The 14,568-nt window shown below is 32.0% G+C and overlaps 1 protein-coding gene across 4 annotated transcripts in view; it reads right to left on the bottom strand.

The window, feature by feature from the left end:
- rg (A kinase anchor protein rugose) overlaps window positions 1-13,821 on the bottom strand; it is a 402,779-nt gene extending 388,958 nt beyond the window's left edge. For all 4 annotated transcript variants that reach the window (XM_090116635.1, XM_090116634.1, XM_090116633.1 and 1 more), the window contains exon 1: window positions 13,546-13,821. In XM_090116635.1, coding sequence (XP_089972761.1) covers window positions 13,546-13,704 — 159 coding nt within the window. In that variant the 5' untranslated portion in view covers window positions 13,705-13,821. The remainder of the gene's footprint in view (window positions 1-13,545) is intronic.
- Between the last annotated feature and the right edge of the window lie 747 nt (window positions 13,822-14,568).

A 14,568-nucleotide genomic window follows, 5' to 3' on the forward strand; every position in this document is an offset into this window, starting at 1 on the left:
AAGTTCTCCACGTTGTCTGTGTATGCAAGCGATCCCCGCATTCCACCCGGAAACATTACCATATTTAGCAGACATAACAATACAAATATCACAATGGTCGTGTTTTTACATATTTATTCGCGGTTGAAATAGAAGCCATTTGCTCATTATCAGTATGGCACACACAAAGCGCTTGCTGGTTATTTGCAATTTTAGGGAATTCTCGCTTAGTAGAAGTAAGCATGTGGTATGTTAATGTTTATATGTATGGGTTTATGGAGTCCTTTCACCCTTGACGGATATATTGTGCGTTTCGCATCTGTTTCACTGATCGATTTTTGATGGGCCAGTAGGTAAGTGTAACCCTTACGCACAAACCGCTATTATAAGAGGGTGTAAACATATTAATATACTACGTATATACATATATGTATATTCATTCAAGTTAAACCCGATGATTTACATTTTGACTGTACATTTTGCTCTATTAATCCATACTAATATTATAAATGCGAAAGTAACTCTGTCTGTCTGTCTGTTACTCAATCACGCCTAAACTACTGAACCAATTTGCATGAAATTTGGTATGGAGATATTTTGATACCCGAGAAAGGACATAGGCTACCTTTTATTGCGAAATATGTACCACGGGCGAAGCCGGGGCGGACCACTAGTTCTCCTATAAAAATGTGATCACGTTTCAATCATAAATTTTGTTAAAATGGTTGAAAATCTAACTACTAAAGAAAGTTTTAATTAAACTCCACTTTATCATTGCATTGTATCAACATATTGTAAATTGAAAAATATATTTAACTTATCCAAATATGTATTAAAATTCCACTACTAATAAATATATAATTCAAAAACAAATTGCAATCACTTGAAAGCGTGCACCATAAATTAAATCTTCTACAAAACGAATTATCATAAAGCAGCAATTTCTATAACGCATGCTGTATATTACAGATTACTGTATCGTATAAAATGATCATCTTTCTGCACAGACTTGACAAGTGGTATCTAATAAAAAGTGCAAGTATCCACGGATCGATACTCGCTGACCGGTTATGGAGCTCCGCCATGCATGCTCGAGTTGTCCCATCGATCTATTTCTAGCTATGACGTCACAAATGGAGAAATTTATCAATCGCTTACCGGAAACTTTCTTTAACAATAATAAATTTATTTTTTGCAAAACGCAAAGACTGTATTCTTTTGATAGGCTTGCCATTTAGGTGATAAGCCTTACCTATTTTACGAGAAAAATAAAAGTATGTAATTAAAACGCGAATTGAAACACTTCATTTCCGTTTCCGTCATGTTTACCTGTTACCTACCTATGGCATAAAGCATAATATTATATACGTATAAATAGCGAAAATTTTTAAAAATATCATATTTATAAGTTAAATTTAAACTTGATATAATAATGATTGTAACGAAAGATTTCATATTATACTGATACTTCATACAGAATACTTAATTAAACTGAACAGTCACTAAGGGCGCTTGTGCACTACAAGGAATTTTACTGTCCGGCATTCCGATTTTTTACGGTCCGGTGTGGCATGAAAAAACCGATGAATTGCTTGTGCACCTGTCCGTCTTTACTCGGATCAGTGCGGTACAGTTCAAGGAAGTATGGCGGTATAATGCTATCATAAATGATTGTTTTCGCATTTTACAAGAAACGAGTAAAAATATAGAAGGTGAAATATTATATTACTTCGTTATAATAAAAAGTAAAGTTCCGTAAGTGATTTAAAATGCGTGTTTCACTTATTTATTTTAATCGGTGACGAGGAGCTAAATCTATTCCCACTTGAACTTTAACTTACCAACACTTACTTAGATAATAATTATAGGTCAATGCTTGGTCAATGTATATAAAATAACAATACCGACTTCTCAAATCTCATTGCCAGCTAAAAGAAAGTAAAACAAGAGCTTGCTTTCAATTGGCATATGCAATAAAAAGAGTAAAATCCAAGCAAGTGGGCACTCGAAAACAATTATACCTACAGCGACTCGTAAACTCAAAAAACCATCCGGAATAGGGAAAAGTAAAATGTCGGACAGTAAAATTACGTAGGTGCACAAGCTAGTATTTAGATTAATGGCGTGCCATACCGGACCGTAAAAAATCGGAATGCCGGACCGTAAAATTCCTTGTAGTGGACAAACGCCCTAATTGGTCGTAACCGGCAAATTTTAATAACCAAACATACCGCGCGCTATTTTCATACATCCCGCAATTAAATTAAACCTACAATTTATTGATAACATTCGAACTGCAATCAATTATAAATACATAGTTATTGCCGGAAATTTCACACAACGTCATATAGTCCGATACTCGAACCTCGTATAAAATGGACACTACCTTACTGAGCAGTCTTTTTGATATCCCTCCATAATTATCTATAATTTGGAAAATCCAAAAGTGCACGCCTCATAATTTTTTTTTAATAAATATTTATTAATTATTATTTTTGTTTATTTAATAACAATTAAACCACATCGAATCAGACCCTGAAAAATGAAAGGGTTCTATTCCTGAGCATACTCAAGCGTAAGAGAAAAAAAAAGACTCGATTAGTAAAGTATTTCGGTCGCTATCGTGTTAACAAGAAAAAGGATCCGCACATACAGACACACGGACGTCCAAGACAGAACTTTTTTAAGGGCGCGTATAAAGTCAAATCACCAATCAACTTTTAGTTGATACGTGTAGTATTCAAGACCAAATATAAAAAATAAAATATATGTAAAACTTGATGATATTTTCGATTATATTGTCAGATCAAAAACATAAAATATTGAAATTGACTCGATAGAAAAAATTCACGAAGTTACCTCTAAATTTCACACTTTTACGTTTTTTACTGGACATGGTAATACTTATTATGATTTTTTTTTCATAAACAATTATATTAAAACATTTGCAAGATATTTGTCAGAGCATTTTGTGTAATTACTTTTAGTTTTGGTTTAATCACGATAAAACACTTTTGGCGCTTACTATATTTTTAATTACGCAAGAAATCATCTTCCATCGCACGTTCCGGGAGCTAAAAACATAATTCTATTTCATACATCAGACGCTATCGCTCCGTTGAGACGAGTAGACCACGCTAAAATTGCTGCGCCGTGTTTTATAATTACGCCGAATATTGATTTGTTGAAAATGGTAAACAACAAAGAAACGAGAACTAAAGAAGATTCAAATTGAAAAGATAACTAAATGTCGAAGGTAATAATGTATATAATGTATAATATAATAGTATTGTTATAATATTAATAAATAATAATTATAATATAAAAAGATAAGTCTTGATTTACCTATTTGAGATAGTTTAGTTTCTGTAAAATAATTTCCGCGGGCTGAGTATTGACGCGATAGCAGCAGCAACTATAGATAGGTAAATAAAATTCATAGTGGTAGGTACCTAATTCTTACAGTCGCGGTGCAATCAATCAAGTCAAGAAAGATTTATATTATTATTATTACTATAGGCAGATCCTATGTTCGCTCCAGTAAATAATAATATAAATAATATGTAAACCGGTTGTGAATAGTACATATATATTATATTTACAATCTGTATTAGATAATCATACATAACATCTATACATAGGTATAACAAATTCGTACGAAAGTCAAAACTGTACTTACATTGAATAGGTATTTTTTTATAATATACATATGTATATGTATATATATAATATATTCATAATCTGTATTACATAGTAATATGTAGTACATATCTATACATAAATATAGTTTTTAGAATTTTTGTATGTCTGTCTGTATGTATGTCTGGGCTCTAATTTTGGTGCAGATATAGCTTGAGACCTGAGAAAGGTCATAGGATGAGTTTTATCCCGTAAATAAAAAAAACTGTCTGTGTTTGTCTGTTTGTTTGTACACGCTAATCTCCGGAACTACTGGACGGATTTGAATGAAAGTTATTTTGTTGTGTAGCCTGTACTATTATATTATCCGGGAAATATAAAATAATAATTTATTTTGAAAACTGAAACACCTGATGCAGAACCGCAACAGACCACCTAAACTATAGATTCATTTGAGAAAGTTTATCCAGGCGAGTTTGGATATTATTATTTGTGTAAATTCTGTAAATTCGTTTCCGCGAGTTGAGTATTCATGCGACGATATTTATAGATACCTACATTCATAGTGGGTACCTACAATTTACAAAGACACTTTTTATACTTAGTTATGTAGGTACCTAATTCCTACGGTCGCCTTGCAAATGCAATCAATCAAATTGACCCTGTTTGAAAGTAATTTACTAATTTCACAGAACAATTTTAAATTTGGAAAATGTGGACCCTCACTCTCAACCTGTGTCTACTGACTATTGCCACGCAGAAAAAAATACTCCAGAAAGGTACCTGCTAAAGTTACCAGCTCTCGATAAAATAATACGTAAATTTCGAAGAACTTTGTAATATTTTATAAAGGATAATTTTTATTTTTATTTTTAGAATAATTGCTGAGTCGAAAAATGTCGTACAATCTAATAGTCCATTGAATAAAAAGTTCTAGAGTGCGTGAAGTTGAAATCATCACAAATTATGTAATATGTCTTTTTATTATTATTTGTTTATAATTATTAATGATAATCTATACATATTATAAAACAATAAAAAAACTGTCTGTACGTAATATATAAAAAAAAACAATATTAGGGAAACAGTATAGAGCACGAATCCGTAAAAAAAAGTCTGTCGAAATAGCGAGTATAGATACTATTTTTAAATAAACATACGCAGTCGACGACACACATTCCTCCAGAACTTTATTTTGATTAATTTGGTTATAGTCCATTGAATGAGTCCCTCCAAGGGGGGTCTAGAGTGCGTGAGCTAGTAACGTAAGATGTTTCTTCGGAAACATGTCAAGAGTCCCTAGGTAATAAACATACTAAAACCCCGGGCCACTAGGAGGAGCCCCGGAGTGGGGGGAGGGGGAAAATGGGTCCATTTTTTCATTTTTCGCTTAAATCTCAAAAACGGTACATGTTAGAGAAAAACTTTAAAGGAAAAGTTGAAAGGCCATAAAATTATCTACAAGTTGTAGCTGAATCATTTTTTCCTATATCCTACCGTTTCTGAGTTATACGCAGTAAAACATGATTTTGGCTCAAACAATTTCCACATCAATCGATCAAAAAATATTTCTTTCTTCCAAAAAACTCAAAAGTGTAACTTGTGACCGGTACTGATAGATTGCTCTTAATTAGGTCTATAATTGGTAAAATAAACACATTCCTCCATGGAAGCCTTTAGGAGGAATCGATTGTCAAAATATTATATTAGGGCAGTTTGAGTTACTGAACTTGATCTTTTTATTTTTTTATTCCAAAAAACTCATAAGTGCAACTTGTGACCGGTACAGATAGATTGCTCATAATTGGGTCTATCATTGATAAAAATACCAGATTCCACCATGGAGGCCTTTAGGAGGTATTGAATTTTATTAGGGTAGTTACGATACATGAACTTTTTAACTAACTACCCTAATAAAATTCAATTCCCGTAAACGCCTCCATGGTGGAATCTGGTATTTTTATCAATGATAGACCTAATTATGAGCAATCTATCTGTACCGGTCACAAGTTGCACTTTTGAGCTTTTTGGAAGAAAAAAAATAAAAAGTTCATGTATCGTAACTACCCTGATAAAATTCAATTCCCCGTAAACGCCTCCGTGGTGGAATCTGGTATTTTTAGCAATGATAGACCTAATTATGAGCAATCTATCTGTACCGGTCACAAGTTGCACTTTTGAGTTTTTTGGAAGAAAAAAATAAAAAGATCAAGTTCAGTAACTCAAACTGCCCTAATATAATATTTTGACAATCGATTCCTCCTAAAGGCTTCCATGGAGGAATGTGTTTATTTTACCAATTATAGACCTAATTAAGAGCAATCTATCAGTACTGGTCACAAGTTGCACATTTGAGTTTTTTGGAAGAAAGAAATATTTTTTGATCGATTGATGTTGAAATTGTTTGAGCCAAAATCATGTTTTACTGCGTATAACTCAGAAACGGTAGGATATAGGAAAAAATGATTCAGGTACAACTTGTAGATAATTTTATGGCCTTTCAATTTTTCCTTGAAAGTTTTTCTCTAACATGTACCGTTTTTGAGGTTTAAGCGAAAAATGAAAAAATGGACCCATTTCCGCCCTCCCCCCACTCCGGGGCTCCTCCCAGTGGCCCGGGGTTTTAGTATGTTTATTACCTAGGGACTCTTGACATGTTTCCGAAGAAACATCTTACGTTACTAACTCACGCACTCTAGACCCCCCTTGGAGGGACTCATTCAATGGACTATAACCAAATTAATCAAAATAAAGTTCTGGAGGAATGTGTGTCGTCGACTGCGTATGTTTATTTAAAAATAGTATCTATACTCGCTATTTCGACAGACTTTTTTTTACGGATTCGTGCTCTATACTGTTTCCCTAATATTGTTTTTTTTTATATATTACGTACAGACAGTTTTTTTATTGTTTTATAATATGTATAGATTATCATTAATAATTATAAACAAATAATAATAAAAAGACATATTACATAATTTGTGATGATTTCAACTTCACTGTTTTATACAATTATTTTAGACAACATACCTACTAACTACCGAAAATACGCGTTGAACGAGCGAAGAATATTGTGTATAATTTAGCGTGCGATGAACTTTACGTACGTTGGATGAGCCGGGTGTATGAGGGTATTGTGAGGGCGCGCGGCATGGCGCGTAATGGGCGATGCTTAATCGTAGAATTATCTGGCTTTATACGCCCTCTTAAACTGTTTTTTAACTAGTTTAAATAACAAAAATGACATCAAAAATATCATGAACGTTAAGAATAGTGTTTTTTCTTAATATGTGTGTGTATGTATTATCTTACAAGTGCAATGTATGATACATAAAGACATTTTAAGTATGAAAAATCAGATGTTTTGCGCGAAGTGACAGTAGTACCCACCTCAACGCTTCGCTTATGAGGCGTGCAATAAAAGACCAAAAACTTGGTTTTTGGAATTTTGAAATATTCTAATCACACCAATAGCTAGAAATATGTAGGAGTCCAATTTTAATAAGACGTAATATTTTCCATTTTCAATACAATAGAAACACAAGGCACTAACATAATCAGCTTCATCAGGGCCCTCGACCGTGACCTTGCTGCGCTAGACCCTTCAAGCAAACCCACACAGCAGAGTGTAAACGTGCCGCACGAATCAAATGGACGGAAGGCAATAGATACATTTATGTCTTCTATATTAATATTAAAAGTAGTTGTGAAGAATGTTGTCCAAACAAGTAATAATATAAAGATAACAAAATTTATCTGGTTTTTACACTACATCATTATCTATTATAAGAAAAAGCAATTTCGGTAATTCAATAAAGTCTGAGTTTCATTTTTATTTCACTTTTATATTACTTATAGTAGGTTTATGATATAGCGAAACAACAATTTCGGTAGGAGTCATTTCATATAACTGTTTGATATTGGAACGCCTAAAAATTACAATATCGCAATAATATTAGGTAAGTAATAATATTTTTGTGTAAACTAACTAAAACGAATATTCTTGCTTAGGTTTACCTTAGTTCTCAAGACAGTTTACGATAGAAAATTCTACCAAGTACGAGATACATGCTTATAAAACAATCTGCCATACGCACAATATTTGTTTGATAGTTGTCAAGTGGTGGGTAATCGATAAGCATTGTTCAACTGCAAGAAACGAAAGAACATTGTTCTGTAGTTCCTATTTTTATGGCTCGAAATCAATATGCAACTCGTGTACAATGATGCATTCAATTCTATGGCCACTTCATTGATATTAATAAAACAATGTCTAATAGCAAGTAGGTAATAAGTACTTTAAATAAAACGATTGTGTTTGAAAGTTATTTTAGAACTTTAATATAATAATTATTAGGATTAAACAATATCATCCTTGCTATAATGTTTATAATTAAATTACATTGACTATTTATAACAGCAAGGATTTGAATGAATTATCATATAGTTATACGACGTAGGTACACGTGTACGGACTATTTATATTAGTAGAGGATTTTGAAAGAGCTGAATCAAATAAAAGGGTCGTATTTCGGGATGGCTTAAAGAAAGGTACAGATAAGGTAAATTTCTTTAATCTTATAATTACATACTTAACATTAATTAGGTAAAAGCGGTTTGAACTTGCAAAGACTGTGTTTATCGGATATAACATAATATATTATGTCGTATAATATATGCCTAATTATATATGTCGATACTATGATATTTATCTGCGCGTTCTAAGATAGTTAGGTTACCTTCTAAATTATAACTTGTTACTAATAAGTAATAAGATATATGAATGCCTAGAAAATAAATGATAATTTGGTTACGCATTGTTAACCATAGGTATGCAATGATAACTAGCAGAAATTGCAAAAGATTAGACAATTTTCGGAAACAATTAGCATACAACAGACCTTCAAGTTATGCATTCATCACAGCCTCGACGCGAAGGTGACTTCTTTTATTAAATAATGTGGTGAAATAGAAACGGAAAATAAATATGCAGTTTCTTTGCCAAGGTATGCGTTTGTTTGATTAACATTTTAACTAAGAATATGAGCAATGGTTAAATATTGAATTAATGAAGTAGTTATGATTTAAAACCACTATTAAAGAAGTGATTATCTAGATATTAAATTGAAATATGTAATAATGTAATGTGGGACGCCCGTATACTTGCTAATAAGATCGTAAGAGAAAAGAATGAAATAATCTCATTCATTTAAACTTAATCTGAAACCACGAACTGTGCAATCGAATCGTTTCTCTTAAATGTGTAGATAGTAAATATAAATTTAATCCGTAAAGCAAAATCTAAAATGATCAAGCCAATGTAACCAAATGCACTCCATCTCCCGCCGCTACACCGAATGTAATTAATAACCAATTAACCAGCTCTGCCCCGAATAATTACCTACCTAACTAGCGTTTCCTATCACACACTAATTTGGTATTTCATATCTCTTTACAACAGTATACCTACGCATTTTTTTTTTTATTTCAATAGCTGTCCATCGCTGCGACAATTTTTTGTCTAAACCGTAATTATTTTCACAAAAAAAGTATCCTATAGTAACACATATTTGCTTATATGTATTACGTTAAATGTCTATTAAATAAAAAAATATAGTCTTTACTTAATTACATTTAAAACAAATGAAGACCCATTTAATACCCAACTAATCGCGCATATTATAAATCCCAGTTTGAATGGATAGATCAGGCGATATTAGTTATTGTTTCACGCAAAAACTGATTAGCTGAAATTTCGAAAGCAATAATTAGTTTATGGATTTGAATAACATATTTCAATGTAGGATTTAGCTGATATGAATTTTGTTTCAACCTCATTTAAAAGCAAAAATATGGAACTATTGTGATTGTGATGTGATAAACTTTATTACGTAAATTTTAGTGTCTAGTTTATTCAATGAAATAAAATGTTTTTAACCTGATAATGGTAATTAACATAGCAAGTACATACTTCGACTCGTTAAAACACCATAAAGGATGTCTGACACAGCTGAGAAAACAAAAGAGCCCCCGATTAAAGCCTTATAATAAATTATACAATGTTGTATACGTTAAATTATTCCGATGAAGTCACAAATAAACAATAGAGTTAAGGGCTCCTTATGAGTTGGATAATTCATAATACGTATATTTAATAAACAGGAGTAAAGATACAACACATTCTTATTCAGGAAAAATGAAAACTTAACATGTAACAGCAAAAATTATATCAAGCTTGCATAAATGACTCTTTCCTAGATAATTGCATAATAAATAACGTTCATCCATCGCGAACTGGGAGGAAACGAAGCAATGATTGCTCTGCGCGTGACGTCACCGGGGAAACAAGCTCCCACCGTAATTGTTGGCGCCTTTTGATTAACTTCATTGCATTCTCACTTATTAATGAAATTATTTATCTGTATTAGCGTTATTTGTTGTACACAGTGATAGGATTAATAACTTTATAATGCAATGACTCTATTATACTAGTAGAGCTATTACGCACTGTCGACCAGTCGCTGGCGACTCAGTCGCCGGCGACTGTGACTTACTATAGTTTAAATAGGGGCTTGCGCACTTAGTCGTCAGTCGTCCAGGAGTAAATCCAGTCGCCGGCGACTCAGTCGCCGGCGACTGGTCGACAGTGCGTAATAGCTCTTAGACGCGGCATACGCCAACATCATTGCACTAAAAAACAGCGTAATTAATACATACCTACTTACTAACGCTTTATCACCAATACAGTTGTTCTCTCTTTCACTCTCACGCACGAGACATAATACATGTCTCACTCATGTACATCGTAATAACAACTGCCGATTAAAATATAAAAGAACGTCCAGCCACGACGCTGAATGGTGCGTGACTAAGTGAAACTCGGGCACTTAGCTGAGTTTTTTCTTGCTTAGCTGAGTTTTTTCTTGCCAAAATAGAGATCGGGTAACGTATCTAGCTTTTTTATATATCATAGTTATAATGGGTGAGAATTAACAATGCTTTTACATTAGTAGAGCGCTAGCTGTTATCTCTTGATTACATATCTATCTACGAATCAAGACGATATGTATTTTATATGAATCATAGAAATCTATATTTTGTAAATTTGTTAAACCGCAAAACAGCGAGTAGATATGTATTGCGTTATTAATAACTGTGGTTTTCTTGCATACCGGCCATAGAGCCATTGTTTATTAGAAATTTTAGACACGCAAATATCACGATTTTGTTGTAGTTATCACAAGTTACCAAATTATTGCATATATTTTGTATTGCAAATGACAAAAAAGAAGCGTGATTGATATGAATGAATGAATGAATGAATGAATGAATAAATGAAAATACTTTATTTGCACCAAAAACAAGGAAACAATACGAAAAAAACACAAACAAACAAACACGTACAAAAAGGCGGCCTTATCGCTAAAGCAGCGATCTCTTCCAGACAACCTTTAGTCGAGGATCATGAGAATTACGTTTTATGATGAGGTTGATGGTGCAGAACACAAAAATCATGAAATAAATAAGTATAAGACTACACATAGTATACATATACATATAAGCGTGATTGATACATGTCGTTTGTGGATTTTTAAACACTTTTAAATGGTTTTTGAAATAATTTCAAATTCATTGAGCTTTGTTCAAATGCGTCACCTCAATCGTCAATTATTTTTAATAATAATAATAAATGCACAACGAGTTATCGTTATTATAATTATTTAATTAGGTCACAATGCTTACGTATTAAAATACTTTTGAAAAAGGTCAATTGGAATTAATACATAGTGCTTGAATTGTGAAGGGTATTTTGCAATTTAATTTTTAAGGTTACTTTTTTGTTATTTTGTAATTTGATTATTTATGTACCTCGTTCTTCGTTTTCCAGTCAGATTCGTCATAAATACATCGAAAACGTAAAATATTTATTTTCTATAGGTATAATTTTTGAATTCTATTTATTTTTAATGTTTTATTTTGTTTCTTAGCATAATAAAATATTATGAAATACGAGATAGTACGGATCTAGATAACTCACTGTTAATTTCGGTCAGAATGTACAGTAGGTAATTGATATTTATTTTTTTCGTTACCATGGTCACCCTTTATTTATCAAGAATTTACGATGCATTATTTGTTGGCTACTTAGTTTTTAAGACCATTATTTTTTTTAATTATTACATTAATTTTTTACCAAGGCATTGTGGTTTATATTGATAGATAATATAGCTTAAAGATTTACTCTTCTAGTCTAGATAGTGGTAAACGATACTATAGTTACGTAGCATCGATGCGCGTGGAAAAATTTAAATATTTAAATTAATATACTTAATTACATATTTTATGCTTTTCGTCAATTTTCCAATTACATATATGTATTGATATTTTTTTCATAGGTATAACATAGTCATGTGTATTTTATATTGTGTTCTTTACATCACCTACAATCAATATACCTACTTAACACTTGCACCAGAAGGTACCTAATTGTTGAATATTATGATTTGGGTCATGGGTTATATAGTAGAATATTATTATAAGTAAATAGGCAATATCCATTAACAATGGATTACGAAGTTAAAAAGGATTCTAAACACAGAATAGTTAATAGTTGCTCTAAACAAATCATTAATCAATTTTACAAGTATTGGGCATTTGGGTAGGTAGGTATATTGCCGTAAAAAATTACGGCTTCATCAAAAACATGTAGGTTTCTAGGTATAGAATTTATACAAAAAAAGGTTTCTGTGTGAAGCATACCGTTTAAAGTTCACTTTATCGTAGATAAAAGACTGTATATGTACCTACCTAGGTAGTAGGTACCTAGGTAGGTACATATACAGTCTTTTTGTTGTTGTCTTTTTTCTTCTTTTTTTTTTTTGCTTGTATTTTCGAAATAGTTATTCTAACTAGGTAGACTATCGATTTCATAATAATTTCATAATTTCGTTGCGGTGGGATTTAAAGTTAGGTCTTATGATTGACAATTTCTTCCAGTTAGGTCGAATAAAGAATCCAGTACGTAAGTTACAACTTTTTTTGTGGTTTCCCCACTTACACTTTTTTAAAATGGGGAAATATTGAATAGATACCCACGGCCTCAGAGGAAGGGGCCGTGGGATATGTCGGATGCCTGCCGATGTTCCGTCCAGCCGCTTCCATGATGGGTCCACGGGCATCGGAAGAATTCTTCCGGAACCAATACAAGTTACACCTGCATTCACTTTCATTTAATTTAAAGATACTTAGAGGTTTTATTTTAATATCAAAACATTAGGCACAATTTACCTACCAAAACCATTATTTGTTTGTGTGTAAGGTTATGATAGGTACCTAAATAGGTAACATTTAAATGTAAATAAATGTAATGGTTTAACTTTTACAATAAGTGATTATATTTCATCATTCAAGATCAATCAAGTCCAATTATATCAGAATCGAAAAATTAAATATCCGTGTAATCAAGTCAATCAGAGCTGCTCAATATGAAAACAGCTCTCTTGGCCGCCTACACTATCGTTCGATATTTTACGCATTAATTAACCACAACACCTTAGCCCAATAGCCATACTGTTATAAGGTAATTAAGATACAAATTAATGGAATCTGTTTAAAAATTCTTGTTTACTACTGAAAGTTAATACAGCTATCAAAACAAACAGCTCGCCGGTCCTTGCAGCCACGACTTAATTCACCACTAAGCGATCGATTAAAACAATCAAAATAGATATTTTCGCCACGCATTATATTATGCACTCGATTATCTTTTATCATAAACATAACTAACAAATTTTAAGAGTAACAATAAAAAACATTAAACATAACAATAATAGAGAGAAATGTCTTGCACTTGCAATAACCTTTCTTACACGAGTCTTATAAGATTTACTCTTGGTACTTGTGGTTATTGTAAAATGGTTAGCTTACCAGGTGTAGAACAGTGTTGACCACCTCGCGGTTGGTTACCTGTCCAACTTCAATCAGCCCGATAAGAACTGCAAATTTCAGGCTATCATTAGTCGTCATTCGGACGACTTCCTCAGGTCTTTTAATATCACTAAACGGCGGGGATTTTAAATCCGCCATGGTTTATTATGTCACAATTCACTATTTCACAAATTTCTAAATCACTCGCGACGATAATATTCAAGAAAACATTATTTCATCGGCTCACATGATAACGCACCGAAGTCGCTTTCTGCCATTTTGGATTGCGACAGTGTTGCCCGTGTTACAAAAATCAACCTACGATTTCCCTGACAATCAATAAAACAAAAATATTAAAATAATAATAGTAAAGAATCATATAATTGAATATTACGAATAAAAAATTGCATTTGTATTCACATTCAAATCCATCAGGCCCCGGAATCACAGACACAATAGAAAATCTATTGTGTCGCGGTTGGATCTGGCCTTTCGGGGCTCAATTGGTTAAAGCACGTAAAATTATAGGTGGGTCGTCTTTTAGGAGAAGCTACTTTAATATTATTGAAAATTAATATCTATAAGGATTGTTTTTCTACTTATTAAAAATGTAAATTTGTTTTGATTTAAATAAATGCATTTATTACATCTATCCAAAAAATAGAATCATAAGTAAGAATTAGATTTATTGCATATTAGCAATAACCTAGAGTTTATACATTTCTAGTAGTTTGGTATCTATAGTGTTTTAATAATTTTAAGCATATGGAAATTGAAAAAAACTTTTTGAAATTTATTAAAAATATATTCTTTTAATACCTATTCATGAAATAAATTATAGATTTCATATCAAGGTTTGTACAAAAAAAATAGTTGAGAGAAGTGAGATTACATGAAACATATTATGTTTATAATATATATATATATATATGAAATCCATTGTTCTTATCGTATCGTAGTAAATCATCATTATTGTATGTACACTTCAACATTTCCCTTTATCAAAGGAATGTTTCTGAACTT

This window comes from Colias eurytheme, chromosome 26 (assembly GCF_061535395.1).
Source record: "Colias eurytheme isolate Ceu_HAF_F1 chromosome 26, ilColEury1 Martin Lab GWU primary, whole genome shotgun sequence".
NCBI lineage: Eukaryota > Metazoa > Arthropoda > Insecta > Lepidoptera > Pieridae > Colias > Colias eurytheme.